Source organism: Lampris incognitus, chromosome 12 (assembly GCF_029633865.1).
Source record: "Lampris incognitus isolate fLamInc1 chromosome 12, fLamInc1.hap2, whole genome shotgun sequence".
In the NCBI taxonomy this organism is placed as follows: Eukaryota; Metazoa; Chordata; class Actinopteri; order Lampriformes; family Lampridae; genus Lampris; species Lampris incognitus.
Genome location: NC_079222.1, coordinates 51,030,944 through 51,054,330, shown reverse-complemented (window position 1 = coordinate 51,054,330; position 23,387 = coordinate 51,030,944). Strand labels below are relative to the sequence as shown.

At 46.9% G+C, this 23,387-nt stretch overlaps 1 protein-coding gene across 1 annotated transcript in view; it reads left to right on the top strand.

The window, feature by feature from the left end:
• Positions 1–22,902, top strand: part of LOC130121760 (unconventional myosin-XVIIIb) — a 73,986-nt gene extending 51,084 nt beyond the window's left edge. Inside the window, exons 33-42 of the mRNA XM_056290638.1 lie at positions 5,267–5,428; positions 5,599–5,712; positions 5,856–5,972; positions 6,243–6,326; positions 10,989–11,126; positions 14,190–14,375; positions 15,318–15,451; positions 15,544–15,585; positions 18,429–18,605; positions 21,610–22,902. Of these exons, the coding sequence (XP_056146613.1) occupies positions 5,267–5,428; positions 5,599–5,712; positions 5,856–5,972; positions 6,243–6,326; positions 10,989–11,126; positions 14,190–14,375; positions 15,318–15,451; positions 15,544–15,585; positions 18,429–18,605; positions 21,610–22,555 (2,100 nt within the window). The 3' untranslated portion in view covers positions 22,556–22,902. The remainder of the gene's footprint in view (positions 1–5,266; positions 5,429–5,598; positions 5,713–5,855; positions 5,973–6,242; positions 6,327–10,988; positions 11,127–14,189; positions 14,376–15,317; positions 15,452–15,543; positions 15,586–18,428; positions 18,606–21,609) is intronic.
• Positions 22,903–23,387: the final 485 nt, after the last annotated feature.

Genomic DNA, 23,387 nt, shown 5'->3' with positions numbered 1-23,387 from the left:
TGTGGATGTTGTACCGGACCGTTGTGGTGAAGAGGGAGCTGAGCCGGAAGAAAAAGCTCTCAATTTACCAGTCAGTCTTGGTTCCAACCCTCACCTATGGTCATGAGCTTTGGGTAGTGACTGAAAGGGTGAGATGGCGGATACAAGCGGCTGAAATGAGTTTCCTCCGTAGGGTGTCTGGGCTCAGCCTTAGAGATAGGGTGAGGAGCTCGGACATCCGGAGGGAGCTCGGAGTAGAGCTGCTGCTCCTTCGTGTCGAAAGGAGCCAGTTGAGGTGGTTCGGACATCTGATTAGGATGCCTCCTGGACACCTTCCTTTGGAGGTTTTCCGGGCACGTCCAACTGGGAGGAGACCCCGGGGTAGACCCAGAACTCGCTGGAGGGACTACATGTCCAATCTGGCCTGGGAACACCTTGGGATCCCCCAGGAGGAGCTGGAGGGTGTTGCTGGGGAGAGGGAGGTCTGGAGTGCCCTACTTAGCTTGCTGCCACTGTGACCGACCCTGGAGAAGCAGCTGAAGATGACATGAGATGAGATGAGATGAGATGAGATGAGGTAAAGAGAAAGAGAAAGAAAGGTGTGTGTGTGTGTTGACTGATCCAGCAGTATTTGGGTGTATTCTGGCTCTCATAACATTGTAATTGGACCAGGGTTTAAGGACCAGCGCTAGTACTGTAGGTGGTTCCCTATCGGCCGACAAACAAAACTTTGCAGGCTTTATCTTTACAAGTAAAACCATGAAGTAAACCATGAAGTAAACCATACAGTAAATCCATGAAGTAAACCCATGAAGTAAACCCATGAAGTAAATCCATGAAGTAAACCATGCAGTAAACCATGCAGTAAACCATGCAGTAAACCATGAAATAAACCCATGAAGTAAACCATGCAGTAAACCATGCAGTAAACCATGAAGTAAACCATGAAGTAAACCATGAAGTAAACCATGCAGTAAACCATGCAGTAAACCATGAAGAACGGTTTTTCTTCAATGTTTCCAAGGTTTACAGATGAGAAGAGGACATGAAGGTATCCTGCTGTCAGAAACGCTTTCTGATTATTTTATGTACAGTCTCTCTCTGTCTGTCTGTCTGTCTGTCTGTCTGTCTGTCTGTCTGTCTGTCTGTCTGTCTGTCTGTCTGTCTGTCTGTCTCTCTCTCTGTCTCTCTCTGTCTCTCTCTGTCTCTCTTGGTCTCTCTGATGCCCTTTTTCTGGTTCTCCGCCCTCCCTCTAAAAATACGAAGATTTCGTATTTGATGATGCTGCCTTTTGAGTTATTGTGGTCTCATCCCCAGCATGCGTTAGTTCATCTGACTAGTCAGGCCTTGTCTCTCCTGTCCCCAGCGTGCGTTAGTTCATCTGACTAGTCACGCCATGTCTCTCCTGTCCCCAGCGTGCGTTAGTTCATCTGACTAGTCACGCCATGTCCGTCCTGTCCCCAGCGTGCGTTAGTTCATCTGACTAGTCACGCCATGTCCGTCCTGTCCCCAGCGTGCGTTAGTTCATCTGACTAGTCAGGCCTTGTCTCTCCTGTCCCCAGCATGCGTTAGTTCATCTGACTAGTCACGCCATGTCTCTCCTGTCCCCAGCGTGCGTTAGTTCCTCTGACTAGTCAGGCCTTGTCTCTCCTGTCCCCAGCGTGCGTTAGTTCATCTGACTAGTCACGCCATGTCTCTCCTGTCCCCAGCGTGCGTTAGTTCCTCTGACTAGTCAGGCCTTGTCTCTCCTGTCCCCAGCGTGCGTTAGTTCATCTGACTAGTCACGCCATGTCTCTCCTGTCCCCAGCGTGCGTTAGTTCATCTGACTAGTCACGCCATGTCCGTCCTGTCCCCAGCGTGCGTTAGTTCATCTGACTAGTCACGCCATGTCCGTCCTGTCCCCAGCGTGCGTTAGTTCATCTGACTAGTCACACCTTGTCTCTCCTGTCCCCAGCGTGCGTCAGTTCATCTGACTAGTCAGGCCTTGTCTCTCCTGTCCCAAGCGTGCGTTAGTTCATCTGACTAGTCAGGCCTTGTCTCTCCTGTCCCAAGCGTGCGTCAGTTCATCTGACTAGTCAGGCCTTGTCTCTCCTGTCCCAAGCGTGCGTTAGTTCATCTGACTAGTCACGCCTTGTCTCTCCTGTCCCCAGCGTGCGTTAGTTCATCTGACTAGTCACGCCTTGTCTCTCCTGTCCTCAGCGTGCGTTAGTTCATCTGACTAGTCACGCCATGTCCGTCCTGTCCCCAGCGTGCGTTAGTTCATCTGACTAGTCAGGCCTTGTCTCTCCTGTCCCCAGCGTGCGTTAATTCCTCTGACTAGTCAGGCCTTGTCTCTCCTGTCCCCAGCGTGCGTTAGTTCCTCTGACTAGTCACGCCTTGTCTCTCCTGTCCCCAGCGTGCGTTAGTTCCTCTGACTAGTCAGGCCTTGTCTCTCCTGTCCCCAGCGTGCGTTAGTTCCTCTGACTAGTCAGGCCTTGTCTCTCCTGTCCCCAGCGTGCGTTAGTTCATCTGACTAGTCACGCCATGTCCGTCCTGTCCCCAGCGTGCGTTAGTTCATCTGACTAGTCACGCCATGTCCGTCCTGTCCCCAGCGTGCGTTAGTTCATCTGACTAGTCACACCTTGTCTCTCCTGTCCCCAGCGTGCGTCAGTTCATCTGACTAGTCAGGCCTTGTCTCTCCTGTCCCAAGCGTGCGTTAGTTCATCTGACTAGTCAGGCCTTGTCTCTCCTGTCCCAAGCGTGCGTCAGTTCATCTGACTAGTCAGGCCTTGTCTCTCCTGTCCCAAGCGTGCGTTAGTTCATCTGACTAGTCACGCCTTGTCTCTCCTGTCCCCAGCGTGCGTTAGTTCATCTGACTAGTCACACCTTGTCTCTCCTGTCCTCAGCGTGCGTTAGTTCATCTGACTAGTCACGCCTTGTCTCTCCTGTCCTCAGCGTGCGTTAGTTCATCTGACTAGTCACGCCATGTCCGTCCTGTCCCCAGCGTGCGTTAGTTCATCTGACTAGTCAGGCCTTGTCTCTCCTGTCCCCAGCGTGCGTTAATTCCTCTGACTAGTCAGGCCTTGTCTCTCCTGTCCCCAGCGTGCGTTAGTTCCTCTGACTAGTCACGCCTTGTCTCTCCTGTCCCCAGCGTGCGTTAGTTCCTCTGACTAGTCAGGCCTTGTCTCTCCTGTCCCCAGCGTGCGTTAGTTCCTCTGACTAGTCACGCCTTGTCTCTCCTGTCCCCAGCGTGCGTTAGTTCCTCTGACTAGTCACACCTTGTCTCTCCTGTCCCCAGCGTGCGTTAGTTCATCTGACTATTCAGGCCTTGTCTCTCCTGTCCCCAGCGTGCGTCAGTTCATCTGACTAGTCACGCCTTGTCCCTCCTGTCCCCAGCGTGCGTTAGTTCCTCTGACTAGTCACGCCTTGTCCCTTCTGTCCCCAGCGTGCGTTAGTTCCTCTGACTAGTCAGGCCTTGTCTCTCATGTCCCCAGCGTGCGTTAGTTCCTCTGACTAGTCACGCCCTGTCTCTCCTGTCCCCAGCGTGCGTCAGTTCATCTGACTAGTCACGCCTTGTCCCTCCTGTCCCCAGCGTGCGTTAGTTCCTCTGACTAGTCACACCTTGTCTCTCCTGTCCCCAGCGTGCGTTAGTTCCTCTGACTAGTCAGGCCTTGTCTCTCCTGTCCCCAGCGTGCGTTAGTTCATCTGACTAGTCAGGCCTTGTCTCTCCTGTCCCCAGCGTGCGTTAGTTCCTCTGACTAGTCAGGCCTTGTCTCTCCTGTCCCCAGCGTGTGTTAGTTCATCTGACTAGTCAGGCCTTGTCTCTCCTGTCCCCAGTGTGCGTTAGTTCCTCTGACTAGTCAGGCCTTGTCTCTCCTGTCCCCAGCGTGCGTTAGTTCCTCTGACTAGTCAGGCCTTGTCTCTCCTGTCCCCAGCGTGCGTTAGTTCATCTGACTAGTCACGCCTTGTCTCTCCTGTCCCCAGCGTGCGTCAGTTCATCTGACTAGTCAGGCCTTGTCTCTCCTGTCCCCAGTGTGCGTTAGTTCCTCTGACTAGTCAGGCCTTGTCTCTCCTGTCCCCAGCGTGCGTTAGTTCCTCTGACTAGTCAGGCCTTGTCTCTCCTGTCCCCAGCGTGCGTTAGTTCCTCTGACTAGTCAGGCCTTGTCTCTCCTGTCCCCAGCGTGCGTTAGTTCCTCTGACTAGTCAGGCCTTGTCTCTCCTGTCCCCAGCGTGCGTTAGTTCCTCTGACTAGTCAGGCCTTGTCTCTCCTGTCCCCAGCGTGTGTTAGTTCATCTGACTAGTCAGGCCTTGTCTCTCCTGTCCCCAGCGTGCGTTAGTTCCTCTGACTAGTCAGGCCTTGTCTCTCCTGTCCCCAGCGTGTGTTAGTTCCTCTGACTAGTCAGGCCTTGTCTCTCCTGTCCCCAGCGTGCGTTAGTTCCTCTGACTAGTCAGGCCTTGTCTCTCCTGTCCCCAGCGTGTGTTAGTTCATCTGACTAGTCAGGCCTTGTCTCTCCTGTCCCCAGCGTGTGTTAGTTCCTCTGACTAGTCAGGCCTTGTCTCTCCTGTCCCCAGCGTGTGTTAGTTCCTCTGACTAGTCAGGCCTTGTCTCTCCTGTCCCCAGCGTGCGTTAGTTCCTCTGACTAGTCAGGCCTTGTCTCTCCTGTCCCCAGCGTGCGTTAGTTCCTCTGACTAGTCAGGCCTTGTCTCTCCTGTCCCCAGCGTGCGTTAGTTCATCTGACTAGTCAGGCCTTGTCTCTCCTGTCCCCAGCGTGCGTTAGTTCATCTGACTAGTCACGCCTTGTCTCTCCTGTCCCCAGCGTGCGTTAGTTCATCTGACTAGTCAGGCCTTGTCTCTCCTGTCCCCAGCGTGTGTTAGTTCCTCTGACTAGTCAGGCCTTGTCTCTCCTGTCCCCAGCGTGCGTTAGTTCATCTGACTAGTCAGGCCTTGTGTCTCCTGTCCCCAGCGTGTGTTAGTTCCTCTGACTAGTCAGGCCTTGTCTCTCCTGTCCCCAGCGTGCGTTAGTTCATCTGACTAGTCACGCCTTGTCTCTCCTGTCCCCAGCGTGTGTTAGTTCCTCTGACTAGTCAGGCCTTGTCTCTCCTGTCCCCAGCGTGTGTTAGTTCCTCTGACTAGTCAGGCCTTGTCTCTCCTGTCCCCAGCGTGCGTTAGTTCATCTGACTAGTCACGCCTTGTATCTCCTGTCCCCAGCGTGTGTTAGTTCATCTGACTAGTCAGGCCATGTCTCTCCTGTCCCCAGCGTGCGTTAGTTCCTCTGACTAGTCAGGCCTTGTCTCTCCTGTCGTGTAGGTAGGCCACAGGGACTTCGATGTGGAGAAGAAGCTCAGGAGGGACCTGAAGAGAACTCGTGCCCTGCTGGTTGATGCCCAGCTGCTGCTCTCCACCATAGACAACTCAGGGCAGAAACTGCCCAATGGCACTAAAGAACAGATAGAGCATCTACACTGCAAGGTGCACACACACACACACACACACACACACACACACACACACACACACACACACACACACACACACACACACACACACACACACACACACACACACACAATATTACAACCTTATATGAGCACCCTGTCCACACTTAGATACACTCATGCAGTGTCCTTGTCCCCAACTAGCTTGAGGAGAGTGAATCTAGGAGAACTGAGGCTGAAAACACCCAGAAGACTCTGTCTCAAGAACTGGAGAACTCTCAGACAGAGCTGGAGAACATCTGCAAACAGAAAAGTGCTGTGAGTTTGTTTTTAGCCATTGTGTGTGTGTGTGTGTGTGTGTGTGTGTGTGTGTGTGTGTGTGTGTGTGTGTGTGTGTGTGTGTGTGTGTGTGTACCAGTGTGTTTATTGAATCTAGCTTCTATCTGTACTTGTGGATGCAGGTGGATGAGCAGTTAGCCCTGTACCAGCATGAGAAGATAGACCTGTTCAAGAGACTGGAGGAGGACCAGGACGACCTCAATGAACTCATGAAGAAACACAAAGCCCTCATTGCACAGGTGTTTCCCTGCTGAGTAGTGTTTTTAAAATGCATACATTATGTGTTATTTTGTTGTAATGTGGCCACTGAGGTCATCCTTCAGCTGGATCCTCAAGTATCTTTGGGCTCCTACCTGCTTTAGAAATGACACCACCTCGCCTGTCCTGCTTCCCAGTACGTGGGAGGTTAGGCCGTGTCTACTATGTAATCACTGTCCTATCTCCAGGACAAACCGGAGGTCATCTGGTCTCTCTTTCTAACGTCTCTCTTGCCCGTTCCTTTCTTGTAGTCTTCTAGTGATATCTCACAGATCAGGGAGCTGCAAGCTGAGCTAGAGGAAGTGAAGAAACAGAGACAGACGCTCCAGAAAGAGGTAAGCTTCTTTACACTCGGAACATGATGACAACATTCTGTCACTGAGCAGTTTACGAACTCATGGGAACAATGTTCCGATATGCAGGATGTGGTTCAAGCTTGCTTCGCTACGGCTCCTGTGCTGCTGATTCAGATCAGGAACCGGGAACAAGTTATTGTCGTTTCGTCCAACCCACAGCGGTGTGACGCAAAAGACAAAAACACATCCGAAAATTCCCAAAAACGACACCACCAAAAACATACAAAACAGAGAGAACAACGCAAAACAAAAAACAAGACACACAAACAGTTAACAACACAATTCACTTAGTGCAACACAGTCCAAAAGTTCCTCCATCCGGAGAACGAACGCCAGCCAGGATGACTGTCAGAACTGCTGGTCTGCATGGCTAGCAGCTAGCTTAGCCTGCCCCGCTTCCGCGTCCTGTCACACCGCCCTCGCTGTTTCCTCCTCGGGCGCAGCTCCAGACAGGGCCGTGGTCCCTGGGCCCACCGGACGCAGCAGACCAGGCTCAAATCTACATATCTAATCTCCATATCTAATCTCCATATGTAATCTCCATATCTAATCACATATCTAATCTCCATATGTAATCTCCATATGTAATCTCCATATCTAATCTCCATATCTAATCACCATATCTAATCTCCATATGTAATCTCCATATCTAATCTCCATATCTAATCTCCATATCTAATCACCATATATAATCTACATATCTAATCTCCATATGTAATCTACATATCTAATCTCCATATGTAATCTCCATATCTAATCTACATATCTAATCTCCATATGTAATCTCCATCTGTAATCTCCATATGTAATCTCCATATCTAATCTCCATATCTAATCTCCATATGTAATCTCCATCTGTAATCTCCATATGTAATCTCCATATGTAATCTCCATATGTAATCTCCATCTGTAATCTCCATATCTAATCTAGGGTTGCCAACTCCTTGAAATGGAAATAAGGAACAGGGGATAGGGACAGGGGTTGGATGGATGGGGCGGCACGGGCATAACAAATATAATGTGCCTTACAGTATACACACACACACATATATATATATTTGATATATAATAAGGAACTATCCCTTATTTTAAGGAACGGTTGGCAACCCTGATCTAATCTAATGTCTAATCTACATACCTAAAAAAAATGCTGTAAAACTGTTCCAGAACTTTGTAAGATTGTATGTCAAAGTATTTCAATTGTATCTCAAATGTTTTTAGTAGTGTCTTTTACTCTGTCAGAAGAATTATTAATACATTAATACATTATTAATACATTATTAATACATCCATTGAGAGCAGAATTTCCCCCACTGCCTTTGAAACGGCTGTCCTGTGGCGGAGCTTTTATGGAAATCTTCTCTCTAAATTAAAACAATGTGCTGTGGAAGTTCTAGCCAGGTTTTAGAGCCAACCATAGCGTTTCTTTTTTAAAGGAGATATTTGCTCATTCAGTTATCCCAGGTCTATTGGAAAGTGCGGGATCTTCGTTCTCAAGAGCCAATCATAGCAAAGAAACTGCCCTTACCAAAGTTCAGTTAGTCCGTCATCAGTCAATCTATCATCTAAGACTTACTACTGGACTAACCGAAATCTCAGTCCTGGTTCTTCTCGATTTAAGTGCAGCATTTGATACATTTGATCACAGTGATATGTTCTTGAATTGTTTCGAGAACGCATCCGGGTAGTGTAGCGGTCTCACCGGTTGGAATCCCTGTGTTACCTCGGGCTTGGTCGGGCGTCCTTACAGAAACAGTCTGCGGGTGGGAAGCCGGATGTGGGTATGTGTCCCGGTCGCTGCACTAGCGCCTCCTCTGGTCGGTCGGGGCAACTATTCGGGGGCGGGGGGGGGGACTGGGGGGAATCAGAATCAGAATACTTTATTCATCCCTGGGGGGCAATAGCGTGATCCTCCCACGCGCTACGTCCCCCTGGTGAAACTCCTCACTGTCAGGTGAAAAGAAGCGGCTGGCGACTCCACATGTATGGGAGGAGGCATGTGGGGGGGAGGGGGTGGAGCAGTGGTAATTGGCCTGGTACAATCTGGGAGGAAAAGGGGGAGACAGTGTTTTGAGAACCGGGTTGGTTTTTAGCTAGTTTGGAGCAGACATTACAGGGAGGAAATCTTACGTTTTGTTTGAGATCCGCTGTCACAGAAATACGACGTGTCTTTTGGTGTTGTGCCGCTGCTGTTCTCACCCGACATGCTTGCCTCAGGTGATTTCTTCAGAGAACACAACGTTAACGTTCATAGCTATGCCAATCATACACAGTTATACATCTACATTGTACAACATTACAAGTGGATGAGTAATTACTTCCTGAAACCAATTGAAGACAAGGCCCTAAAGATCAAGAGACTTTGTTGTTGCCATGCAACAATATTGGTGGTAATTGTTTTGGTACAGCATGGTAGCGCAGCTCCAGTGCAAAAAGAAAGAGAGAAAAACAAGCAGCACCACAAACCATGACATCAACACATAGAGAAAGGAAACACAGGAATGTGAGAATATGCACAGGGAATATATCGATATGTACAGTCCGGTTCCCCAGCACATCAACTGGCCCACCAGGCAGCAAGTACAATGACTGATGTACCAGTGCAAACCAGTCCAGTCTGAGTCCAGTCCAGTGCATACAGTGCTGGCGCTGAGTGTGGCTTGTTTCTAGCCTGTGGCTAAGCTAACCAAACAATTATGCTAACCTTGCCCTGTCAGGACGGTGTACTACTAAAGAGAGCAAGTAGAAAGACCGCTGACCTGGAGAGGATGTTTCTCCATAAGACTAAGAACTCCATAAGAAAGGCCTTCTTTTCACCAGCTTCCAGGATGTGGCTTCTGGGCAGTCCAAACGGATTACCCCTCAACCAGTTATGTTGGAGGCTTTAGTAACAGTTTCCTCTTGGTGTGACTGTCTGAGCTCCCATACCAGAAAGGGAGAGATGATGTGAGGATGCTCTCTGTGATGGCTTTATAGAAGTGGACCAGCAGGTGTTTTTTGACATGATACTTCTTCAGCTGACTAAGGGATTACAGTCCTTGCTGAGCCTTTTTGATGATGTGGTTGGTGCTGATATTGCATTTCAGAGTGTTACTGATGTAGGCGCCGAGGAATTTGAAGGAGTCTGTCAGGGTTATGAACCGGGGCTTTGATGTTGGTGCACTTCCTGAGGTCTGCAGATATTTACATTGTTTTTGAGGTATTGGGTAAGCGGTTATTGTTGCTGCACCAATGTACAACCCAGTTCACCTTTTGATGGCACTGAGTCTCGTCATTGTTATTGATAAGTCCAATTATAGTGTCGTCTCCGTACTTGAATACCCCCCCATTTTCTCCCCAATTGTACCAGGCATATTACCCCACTCTTCCGAGCTGTCCCAGTCACTGCTCCACCCCCTCTGCTGATCCGGGGAGGGCTGCAGACTACCACCTGCCTCCTCTCATACATGTGGAGTCACCAGTCGCTTCTTTCCACCTGACAGTGAGGAGTTTCACCAGGGGGATGTAGCGCGTGGGAGAGTCACGCTATTCCCCCCAGTCCCCCCTCCCCCCCGAACAGGCGCCCCGACCGACCAGAGGTGGCGCTAGTGCAGCGACCAGGACACACACCCACATCCGGCTTCCCACCCACAGACACGGCCAATTGTGTCTGGGGGGACGCCCAACGTAACACGGGATTCGAACCGGGATCCCCGTGTTGGGGGGCAACAGAATAGACCACTATGTTACCCGGATGTCCGGGGCATATTTGAAATATTTTGGCTGAGGTTTGGTGAGATGTAAACCGGTTGGTGTAGGTGGAGAAAAGCAGAGGAGATAACACACAGCCATGTGGTGCACTGGTACTGAGTGTCAGCGGGCGTGATGTAGTGTTGTTAACCTTGACAGATTGAGTTCTGGTTCTAAGAAAGTCCAGTATCCAGTAACACAGAGCTGGGTTGATGTTCTAGACGCCTGGTGACGAGTGTGAGAGGATTAATGGTGTTGAAAGCTGAGCGTAAGTCTATAAACAGGATGTGTACGTAGGTGCTGGTTGATGCCAGGTGTTGCAGAGTGAGGTGAAGAGCCAGATTTATAGCGTCCTCAACGGCTCTATTAGCCCGATAAGCAAGCCCATATGGATGGTTAGTGGGGATATACAGGACTTCAGGTAGGAAAGGACGCTGAAGCGAGGCCAACTGGCCTGAAGTCGTTGGAGCATGTTGTTCTGGCTGCCTTAGGGGCTGGGATGCAGGAGATGTTTTAAAGCGCTGTGCCGTACGGAGGTGTTGGAGATAACAGAGAGCTCCGTGGCCAGTGGCTCCACACAGCACAGCTGGGGAGAGCTGCTCTGGCCCTGTTTGCTTCCTTTTATTCTATACTGTGAAAAGCCTCCTCACCTCGGCCTGCTGGATGGAAAAGGAGGGGGGAGAGGGGCGGTGAGTGCTGGGGTGCGTAAAGCCAAGGGGGCCACTCTCGATGACAGACTGGGGTTATTTGACTCCTCAGATCAAGTCATACGTTACAGGCCTGCGTGTCCTCTTAGACTCCGACCTAGGTTGTAACTCCCATATGAACAAGGTGACCAAGACCTTCTGTCGTGTTACAACTACCGACCAGGTTCGGCCATTCCTAACCTCTTTATATACCGCCTCTTTTCAGCTACAGCAAAGTCTATCAAGAGTGCAGTTCTTGGAATCGTCCACGGTGGGGCGCAGTATCGTCAGCAAACAGGAAGCACGCGTGTGTGACCTAGAGAACAAACTGGAGTTCCAGCGAGGACAAGTGAAGAGGTTTGAGGTAAGATCAGAGGTCCTCTCTGCTTCACCAGTGTTCTCCACCCCCCGCTGTCTCACGGTTTTACCACGTGCCCAATCAGCTGGCAGCCCCTCTAAGCCAATGAGACGACATGGTTATGAAACAAACCCGTGTAGAACCCGATAATGTAATAAATCCCCGATAATGTAATAACCCTGATAATGTGATAAAAATGCACTTGAGGCCATTGAAAATGCAATAAAACCTGATAATGTAATAACTTCCTGATAATGTAATAAAGCGCATTTCCCGATAATGTAATAAACTTTTTACCGATAATGTAATAAACTTTTTACCGATAATGTAATAAACTTTTTGCCGATAATGTTATTAAGTATTGCATTAACAGGAGGTTATTACATGATCAGGTTAGCCTTCATTTTGCAGGTCCTGATAATGTAATAATTCCCCAATATTGTAATAATTTAACAGCAGACCACCTATTAATGGGTTCAAGTGGTGATACTGTGTTGGCAACTCTAGCTCCAGAGCTCTAGCGCCACCGACAGGTCAAAGTTGGACATGCAAATGCACTTTATTACATTATCAGGAAGTTATTACATTATTAGGTTTTATTGCATTTTCAATGGACTCAAGAGCAGATTTTTATTACATTATCGGGGGTTTATTACATTATCGGGGGATTTATTACATTATCGGGGGTTTATTACATTATCGGGGATTTATTACATTATCAGGTTCTACAACCCGCCTTCTACAGTACCGCACGACCCCGATCACAAGACGTTGGGCCAGTACGTCACATTAACAGTACAACTGAAAGCAGTGGTTTGTGAAGTGTTGTTGACCCGCAGTCCATTGAAGACAGTACAACAGCACATTATTTGATGATTTTTCTCATGAATTTTGTTGTTTTCTCAAAATAAAAACCCTATTTCGTTTGTCTTTCTCGCGACACATTGAAAGAGAGGTTGGGACAGTAAAGCATTTACCACTTCGTAATGTCGCCATTCCTTCTCACAACATTTAAAAAACGTTAAGGCGCTGAAGACACCACCCCCCCTTTTTTTGGATTGTTCCCCCTTTTTCTTTCCAATTGTACCCGGCCAATTGCCCCACTCTACCGAGCCGTCCCGGTCTCTGCTCCACCCCCTCTGCTGATCCGGGGAGGGCTGCAGACTACCACATGCCTCCTCCCATACATGTGGAGTCACCAGCTGCTTCTTCTCACCTGACAGTGAGGAGTTTCACCAGGGGGACGTAGCGTGTGGGAGGATCAGGCTTCTCCCCCCAGTTCCCCCTCCCCCCCGAACAGGCGCCCCGACCGACCAGAGGGGGCGCTAGTGCAGCGACCAGGACACAGCCACATCCGGCTTCCCACCCGCAGACACGGCCAATTGTGTCTGGAGGGACGCCCAACTAAACCGGACATAACACGGGGATTCGAACCGGCGATCCCCATGTTGGGGTACTGAAGTGCCGCTGTTTCTGCAAACACAGTCTTAAGGTGTGCAACAGTACAGGGTCTCCGTTGTCGCTTTTTCCATTTCGAAATGTGCCACATTCTCTATTGGGGACCGGTTGGGACTGCAAGAGGGCCAGTCCAGCACCCGCGCCCTCCTCTTCCACAGCCATGCCTTTGTAACGTGTGCAGAATGTGGTTTTGCGTTGTCTTGTTGACATACTATGCATGGCGTACCCGGAAAAGATGTCTTGAAGGCAGCATATGTTGCTCCAAAACCCCTTCGTGCTTTTCGGCAGTAATGGTGACGTCACAGAAGTGTAAGTTACCTTTCCCAAGGGCGCTGACCACAGACCCTGGCTTTGCTGCTAACAGTCTGGACGGTCCTTTTCTTCTTTGGTCCAGACAACACAGCGTCCATTTCTTCCAAAAAAGACCTGATTCGTCCGACCACAATGCACATTTCCACTGTGTGGTGGTCCATCCCAGATGTCTCCGGGCCCAGAGAAGCTTCTGCACACGGTTAACAAGATACTTCCTTTCAGCACAGGACAGTTTTAACTGGCCTTTTTGGGCATAACTACGTACTGTAGTGCTTAACAAAGGTTTGCCAAAGTAACCCTGAGCCCGTGTGGTTATAGTGCTTATAGATGAATGACGGGTCTTGATGCTGTGCCGTCTGAGGGATCAGAGAGCATGGTTGTTCAGCTTAGGCTTGTGCCCTTGCCCTTTACGCACTGAGATTCCTCCAGATTCCTTGAATCTTAATTATGTTATGCCCCGTAGAGAGTGAGGCGGCACGGTGGCGCAGTGGTCAGCACGCTCGCCTCACAGCGAGAAGGTCCTGGGTTCGAGCCCCGGGGTAGTCCAACCTTGGGAGTGGTCCCGGGTCGTCCTCTGTGTGGAGTTTGGATGTTCTCCCCGTGTCTGTGTGGGTTTCCTCTGGGAGCTCCGGTTTCCTCCCACAGTCCAAAGACCTGTAGGTCAGGTGACTCGGCCGTCCTAACTTGTCCCTAGGTGTGTGTGCGGGCCCTGTAATGGACTGGTGGCCTGTCCAGGGTGTCTCCCCACCTGCTGCCCAATGACTGCTGGGAGAGGCTCCATCATCCCTGCGACCCTGAGCGCAGGATAGGGGTTTGGATAATGGATGGATGGATGGACCATAGAGGGTGAACTGTCCAAATCCCTTCCTGTCTTTCTTTGAGGAACATTGTTTTTAAAAATGTCACTTATTTTCTACCACATTTGTTGGCAACCTGGCAACCCTGGGCCCATCTTTGCTCCTAAAGGACCAGGCCTGTCCTGGATGCTGCTTTTGTACCAGATCACGATGACAATCACCTGCTGACATCACCTGTTTCAAATCTCATCATGATTTAATTATCTTACCTCATTGCGAGGCCTTAGCTGCCCCTGTCCCGACTTGTTTTGGCATGTGTTGCAGGCCTGAACAGAAGCAGTGGATGTATATTTGAAATGAAGTTGACCAGACAACACATGAAGCACGTTGTGTTCACACTGCCTGCCATGAAACACAAGTAAATCACTGCTGTTCTGATTTGCATTTTCCATACCGCCACGTGTGTGTGTGTGTGTGTGTGTGTGTGTGTGTGTGTGTGTAGGTGCTTGTGCTACGTCTGAGGGATAGTGTGGTGCGTCTTGGAGAGGAGCTGGAACAGAGTGCCCAGGCTGAGGCGAGAGAGAGAGAAAACTCCCAGTACTACCAGCAGCGGCTGCAGGACATGAGGCTGGAGATGGAGGACTTGATACAAAGGGAACAGGACAGCAGCCACAGACGCATGGAACTGGTAACAATCTCCCGTCACAAAACTCAGCAGTTACCCTGGATGTAACTGCATCTCCCTGAGTACGTCGTGCAACCCTCTAACGTGCTCTAGTCAGACACCAGCCAACATCACACCCTATACATTAGCAGTCCTGTGGTCCAGCACTCCCCCTCTGAGGGCCTTGTACCGTACTGCAGCAACCCGCCGAGGGCTTGGCACAGCTGACTTATCAGTCGACTGAAGACGAGGCCCCCCTTGGGGTACTGAGTCAGTCATCATATCCCTAAGATATGACTGCACAAAGGTCAAATTGGAGGACCAGGAATCCACCAGCAGATGTCTCCAACTGACACTGCCCAGAAAAGGGCAGTGTCAGTCGGCCATGTCTGTGGGTGGGAAGCCAGATGTGGGTATGTGTGCTGGTCGATACACTAGCGCCTCCGCTGGGTGGTCGGGGCACCTGTTCAGTGGGGAGGGGGAACTCGGGTGGAATAGTGTGATCCTCCCACGCGCTATATCCCCCCTGGTGAAACTCCTCACTGTCGGGTGAAAAGAAGCGGCTGGCGACTCCACATGTATCGGAGGAGGCATTGGGTAGTCTGCAGCCCTCGCCGGGTCAGCAGAGGGGGTGGAGCAGTGACCGGGGTGGCTCGGAAGAGTGGGGTAATTGGCCGGATACAATTGGGGAGAAAAAGCGGGGGAAAATCCCAAAACTTCAATGTGAAGATGGGTATGTAACCAGTTTCCATTCACATCAGTACTCTGGTACATCTGTATCTGGGAGGGGCCACTCAGTGTTTGACTGATGAAGTACTGTAGGCTACAAATCAAGTAGTAAGTGGAAGCGTATGAGACTATCTGTGCACAATGTCAGTGGAAAAAAACACACAGTTGAGATATTAAAGGTGAAGACATGTCTTGCAGCCTTGTCTTAAGATCACCTTCAATGATACTGACTCACAGGAAATGCAGCTGGAGGAGCTCACTGCTGTCAGGCAGACATTACAAGCCGATCTGGAGACATCCATCCGCCGTATCGTCGATCTGCAGGCTGCTCTGGAGGAAGTGGAGTCAAGTGACGAGAGTGACACCGAAAGGTAGTTAATTTTATCCTGGTATCACATGCGTTCGTTCACGTGCTTATCTTCACGTGTAATCTCCACTTTCACCACTCTGACCTTCAATCTAGCGTTCAGACTGCTGTGGAATCCCTGACTCGAAAGAGAGACCTGTAAGAGTCCTTATGAATGTGTGTGAGTTGTTGGTGTGCCATGGCTTTGCCTCTTTCTGTCAGCATTGAACTAGTTTATGGCTGTGACCAGACTGTCACTGTTGACTCAAGTATTATCATTACATCATTCAGTTAAATGATGGTAAATAACGTGAAGACAACTTGATCTTTTAAGATAACTTTCATGAAAATATTTGTTTGCATCGCTACTAATTGGAAATGGACTACCGTTGGTGGAGCATCTTGGGCTAGTCTGTAGTGCATGGAGTTGTTCCTCCTTGTTACAGCCTCCAAATATCCCTGGTTTGTGGCAGTCAGTAACACAAAGGCTTCATAAAGTAAAATAAACATGAAGTAACCACCAAGGTTTCACTAAGCAAATGTAAGGGTTTATTTACAAAATAGGCAAACAAAACTGCCAAAATAAATCCTTAACCAAGAAAAGGATCCAGCAAAATAAACATAAGAACAGGGCAACATCTGGGCCAACCACAGACTTGGCCATCGGATCCAGAGCTTCGCTCGAAACTGAAAAACATATTATGACCATTTTCACTGTGAGGTGCTCTGTGACTGTCTTAGAAAGGTGCTGTGTAAATAAACCTTACTTACTTACTGACTTATTTACTTACTCACTGACTTACTTACATACGTACTTACTGACTTACATACGTAGTTACGTACTTACTTACTCACTGACTTACTGACTTCCTTACTTACTGACTTCCTTACTCACTGACTTATTTACCGACTTACTTACATACCTACTTTCTTACTGACTTACATACATACTTTCTTACTGACTTACTTACTTACTGACTTACATACATACTTTCTTACTGACTTACATACATACTTTCTTACTGACTTACTTACTGACTGACTTACATAGGTACTTACTTACTGACTTACTGACTTACATACGTAGTTACGTACTTACTTACTCACTGACTTACTGACTTCCTTACTTACTGACTTCCTTACTCACTGACTTATTTACCGACTTACTTACATACATACTTTCTTACTGACTTATTTACTTACTGACTTACATACATACTTTCTTACTGACTTACTTACTTACTGACTTACTTACATACATACTTTCTTACTGACTTACATACATACTTTCTTACTGACTTATTTACTTACTGACTGACTTACATACATACTTTCTTACTGACTTACATACATACTTTCTTACTGACTTACTTACTTACTGACTTACTTACATACATACTTACTTACTACATACCTACTTATTTACTTACTTACTGACTGACTTACATAGGTACTTACTTACTGACTTACTGACTTACATATGTAGTTACGTACTTACTTACTCACTGACTTACTGACTTCCTTACTTACTGACTTCCTTACTCACTGACTTACTTACCGACTTACTTACATACATACTTTCTTACTGACTTACTTACTTACTGACTTACTTTCTTACTGACTTACATACATACTTTCTTACTGACTTACTTACTTACTTACTGACTTACTTACATACATACTTTCTTACTGACTTACTGACTTACTTACATACGAACTTACTTACTGACTTACATACATACTTTCTTACTGACTTACTTACTTACTGACTTACTTACATACATACTTTCTTACTGACTTACTTACTTACTGACTTACTTACATACCTACTTACTTACTACATACCTACTTATTTACTTACTTACTGACTTACTTACATACATACTTACATACTTACTTACTGACTTACTGACTTACTTACATACGTACTTACGTACTTACTTACTGACTTACTTACATATGTACTTACTGACTTACTGACTTACTTACATACGTACTTACGTACTTACTTACTGACTTACTTACATATGTACTTACTGACTTACTGACTTACTTACATATGTACTTACTGAATTACTTACTTACTGACTGACTTACATACGTACTTACTGACTTACTTACTGTCTTACTGACTTACTTACATATGTACCTACTTACTGACTGACTTACATACATATGTACTTACATACTTATGTACTTACTGACTTACTGACATACGTACTTACGTTCTTAGTTACTGACTTACTTACTGACTTACTGACTTACTTACGTACATACTTTCTTACTTACTGACTTATATACGTACTTACTTACTGACTTACTTACTGACTTACTGACTTACTTACGTACATACTTTCTTACTTACTGACTTATATACGTACTTACTTACTGACTTACTTACTGACTTACTGACTTACTTACTTACTTACTTACTGACTGACTTACATACATACTTACTGACTTACTCACTTACTGACTTACTGACTTACTTACGTACATACTTTCTTACTTACTGACATATATACGTACTTACTTACTGACTTACTTACTGACTTACTGACTTACTTACGTACATACTTTCTTACTTACTGACTTATATACGTACTTACTTACTGACTTATATACGTACTTACTTACTGACTTACTTACTGACTTACTGACTTACTTACTTACTTACTGACTGACTTACTTACATACATACTTACTGACTTACTCACTTACTGACTTACTTACATACGTACTTACGTACTTACTTACTTACTCTGACACCTTATTTTAAGCCTTCATCTAGAGCTTATCGATTAGAAACAGCTCACACTAGATTTAGAGTTTGGATTTGGTCTTAAGTCTTTTTTCCTGCACTAATGAATTGCTGTCTTTAATGTGCTTACTTATTAATCATGGCTTGACCGCATTTTCAGTAACTACAAAGTGCGAAAGTGGATACCCTCAATCTCTCTATGACAAACGATAACTAATGATTTTATTATTGGATCCTACAGTGAGTCTGTGTCCAGTACTGGGTCTGTCGGTACAGGGGATGTTGATGAGGGGATTCGTCATTGGCTGGGGGTGCCTAAAGGAGCTAACCGTGGCACCAGTCCTTCTGGCAGCAGTACCATTAGCAACCAAATGGGGCGCCAATCTAATGCTGACACCATGAGCATGTACAGCTTCCGGTAAGACAATCATAATATGTGTGTGTGTGTGTGTGTGTGTGTGTGTGTGTGTGTGTGTGTGTGTATATATATATATATATATATATATATATATATATATATATATATATATATATATATATATATATATATATATATATATATACATATTCTTCCTCACCCTTTTTAGGGTGTGTGTCTTCCTTAAGCTTGGGGTTCTCTACCAGAGGCTTGGGAGTTTAAGGGTTCTGTACAGTGTCTTAGCTTTTCCTAGGATTGCACTCTCAGGACAGAGTCCTCAGATGTTGTTCATGGAGTCTGATGGAGCCACTCTCTCCCAGTTTGGGCGTCACAGCCCCTAGTGCTCCTGTTACTACTGGGACTACTGTGGATTTCACTTTCCACTTCTGATCTAGTTCTTCCTTCAGCCCATGGTATTTCTCTAGCTTCTCGTGCTCTTTCTTCCTGATGTTGCCGTTGCATGGGATTGCTACATCGATCACTACTGCTGTCTTCTGTTCCTTGTTGACCAATGCCTGGTTGGTTAGCCAGCACCTGCTTGTCAGTCTGGAACTTGAAGTCCCACAGGATCGTGGCTCTGCCATTCTCAACCACCTTGGGCAGTGTCTCCCATTTGGACTTGGGGACTTCCAGTCTTTATTCAGTACGGATGTTCCTGTATGCTATCCCAGCCACTTGGTTATGCCTTTCAGTGTACACTTTCCCAGCTAACATTTTATACCTTGCTACTAAGTGCTGGACTGTCTCAGGGGCGTCTTTGCACAGCCTGCATCTTGGGTCTTGTCTGGTGTGGTAGACCCCTGCCTCAACCAATCTGAGTGCCTGTTCTTGTGCTGCTATGATCAGAGCCTCTGTCCTTCAGTCCAACCTTTTCTAGCCACTGGTAGGATTTCTCGATATCAGCCATGTCTTCTATCTGTCGACGATGCATCCCATGGAGGGGATTGGTCTTCCCTGATACCGCCTCTTCTTCTTCTTTTTCCTCTGCATTCTGTGTCTTCTGCTGCCTGAGGTACTCACTCAGGAGCGTGTCCTGAGGGGTCCTCTTTTGGATGTACTCATGGATGTTCCTTGTTTCATCCTGGATAGTGGCTTTGACATTCACTAACCCTCGGCCCCCATCTTTTTGCTTATCATACAGTCTCAGGCTGCTGGACTTCGATTGGAACCCTCCGTGCATTGTGAGGAGTTTCCATGCCCTGGTATCCTTGGCTTTTATCGCCTTCTTTGGCCAGTTTATTATTCCAGCTGGGTATCTAATGACTGGTATGGCATATGTGTTGATGGCTTGGAGCTTATGCTTCCCATTGAGCTGGCTCCTCAGGACCTTCCTCACTCTCTGGAGGTATTTGGCTTTAGCTGACCTTCTTGCTGCCTCCTCATGGTTTTCTATTTGCCTGTGGAATGCCCAGGTACTTGTAACTGTCCTGTATGTCTCTTATCCTGCCTTCTGGTAATTCAGCCCCTTCACTCCACACCACCTTTACTCTTTATGCCACCATTCGACCGCACTTGTTCCGTCATTAACTGCCTCGTCATATGCATGACGAGGCAGTTGATGTTATGTTCTTTCCTGTGTAACTTTATTGACAGCTGTGACAGCTGATGATTGCTTATGGAAAGAAACAGGCTTGTACTGTCTCATAAAGAATTTACTTGACTCTGGATTATATATGTATATATATACACTACCGTTCAAAAGTTTGGGATCACCCAAACAATTTCGTGTTTTCCATGAAAAGTCACACTTATTCACCACCATATGTTGTGAAATGAATAGAAAATAGAGTCAAGACATTGACAAGGTTAGAAATAATGATTTGTATTTGAAATAAGATTTTTTTTACATCAAACTTTGCTTTCGTCAAAGAATCCTCCATTTGCAGCAATTACAGCATTGCAGACCTTTGGCATTCTAGCTGTTAATTTGTTGAGGTAATCTGGAGAAATTGCACCCCACGCTTCCAGAAGCAGCTCCCACAAGTTGGATTGGTTGGATGGGCACTTCTTTGAGCAGATTGAGTTTCTGGAGCATCACATTTGTGGGGTCAATTAAACGCTCAAAATGGCCAGAAAAAGAGAACTTTCATCTGAAACTCGACAGTCTATTCTTGTTCTTAGAAATGAAGGCTATTCCATGCGAGAAATTGCTAAGAAATTGAAGATTTCCTACACCGGTGTGTACTACTCCCTTCAGAGGACAGCACAAACAGGCTCTAACAGGTACTATTTAATGAAGATGCCAGTTGGGGACCTGTGAGGCGTCTGTTTCTCAAACTAGAGACTCTAATGTACTTATCTTCTTGCTCAGTTGTGCAACGCGGCCTCCCACTTCTTTTTCTACTCTGGTTAGAGCCTGTTTGTGCTGTCCTCTGAAGGGAGTAGTACACACCGGTGTAGGAAATCTTCAATTTCTTAGCAATTTCTCGCATGGAATAGCCTTCATTTCTAAGAACAAGAATAGACTGTCGAGTTTCAGATGAAAGTTCTCTTTTTCTGGCCATTTTGAGCGTTTAATTGACCCCACAAATGTGATGCTCCAGAAACTCAATCTGCTCAAAGAAGTGCCCATCCAACCAATCCAACTTGTGGGAGCTGCTTCTGGAAGCGTGGGGTGCAATTTCTCCAGATTACCTCAACAAATTAACAGCTAGAATGCCAAAGGTCTGCAATGCTGTAATTGCTGCAAATGGAGGATTCTCTGACGAAAGCAAAGTTTGATGTAAAAAAAATCTTATTTCAAATACAAATCATTATTTCTAACCTTGTCAATGTCTTGACTCTATTTTCTATTCATTTCACAACATATGGTGGTGAATAAGTGTGACTTTTCATGGAAAACACAAAATTGTTTGGGTGATCCCAAACTTTTGAACGGTAGTGTATATATATATATATGTAAATATAAAAACACACAGACATCATAGCGGAGTACCAAGTCAGTTAACCTAATGTGTATTTATTGAACTACCCTAATTTAACTGTCTTCTGTATCCCTCTCAAGTTCATTTGCTGACCCAGATGATGAAGGGTCTGGGACTGATGGAGTTGGTGCGGTTGGCCTTGGCCGAGCCTCCTCTTCATCAGCTCTGTCTGAGCTGTTAGATGGACTGCGTAAACGTAGAGCTGGTGGTGATACAGGAGAAGGACCTGGTAGTGCTGTCTCCTTACCCATTTATCAAACAACTGGAGCATCTATTCTCAGACGAAGAGCCCCTTCCCTCCCAGAAGATAACCAGGAACCCCGGCCAGGCCCTAGCATTCTCAAACCTCCCTCCCCAATCCTACCCCGAGCAGCTAGTGTGCGCTCCATTTGTGATCCACAGACATCTACTGGGGCATCGAACGCAGCAGCCAAATTGTCCCGCTTCAACTCCACTGAGTCCATCTCTTCCCTTCCCTCACTCCCCCGTCTATCCTCCTTGGCATCTGTTCAAACTGCTCGTCATCATCTTTCCACTCGGTCCATCCCAGAAGAGGACTTGGAGGAACCAGTCCGCTCAATGGCCACTTCTACTCAAATCTCCCCTCAACGGAGGAAGCGAATTCTTGGGAGTATTGTTGCAGAAAGTGAAGGTGAAGGCTGTCTGACTTCAGAGCCCATGATCTTCCAAAACTGTCGTCTGACAGCGGACAATCGTGATGACGCATCCTCTGAAATTCTTCCAGCAATACGGAGGGCTCAATCCACCAGCAGCCTCGCCAGCTCAGTTAGAGGAGGCAGGAGGTCACTGAATGTCCACTTTGGAGAGCTACCTCCCTCAATCCGCAACAGAAAAAACTCTGACACAGAGTCCTCCAGCTCAAGCAGTTCAGGAAGAAGCTCTCAGGAAAGGGGTTTGAGGCATGGGACTGGAAGGCCACATGGAGAGAGACAAGAGGCAGAGGGCAGCGAGGGAGGAACCATCACTTCTGTTATGAAAAAATACCTGAAGAAGGAGATTGACTGAACCAAACAATGGTTTTAGGTGTGTAGATACCAGGCCCACCCTGACGGCTGCTAACTTATAACTCTGCTTCATGCATTTCTGTTTTAAACATACCCAGTCTTTGTTTTTGTCTCTTTTACTACCCTGTTTGTGAGCCACAGTCCAATTGAGGGCTCAAGTTCATGGAAACACTGAAGATGACGAGAGATGCAGTCAAGGCTGAGTGGAAAATTTGGAGAGGCAACAAACATGCATTGAATGTATGAAATTGATAAGTACTCAATGAAAATAAATATGCTCAGTTCCAATGTATTGTCATTGTGCATTTTCAGATGGCATTCATTTTTATATGAATAAAAAAACCCATATATAACAGTACTAAAATATAAACCATCAGAAACCTTATTTTCTTATATTACTACATAATGCATTCCTTTCTGAATTCCTTCATGGCTCCGACACAAAGCTAGACGGCGTAGCCTTCGTTAATTAGAACAATATCTTTATGCATGATGTACAGTTATGTACACTGGGGAAACTAAACAGACGCCGGCCAAGAGGATGGCATAACACAGGAGAGCTAACACATCAGACCAGGACTCCACAGTCTACACCATCTACAGGCCAGTGGCCACTCTTTCGGATGAGGATATGCACATCCTTGATAGGGAGGAACGCTGGTGTGAATGGGGAGTCAAAGAGGCCATCTATGTGACGAGGGAACGACCATCCCTGAACCGGGGGGGGGGGGGGGCTAAGAGTACATCTGTCACCATCTTACAATGCTGTGATTGCAGCCATTCCCCAATCCTCTGCGAATAGTACACATGGCCATTGTAACTCTAGTTAATGG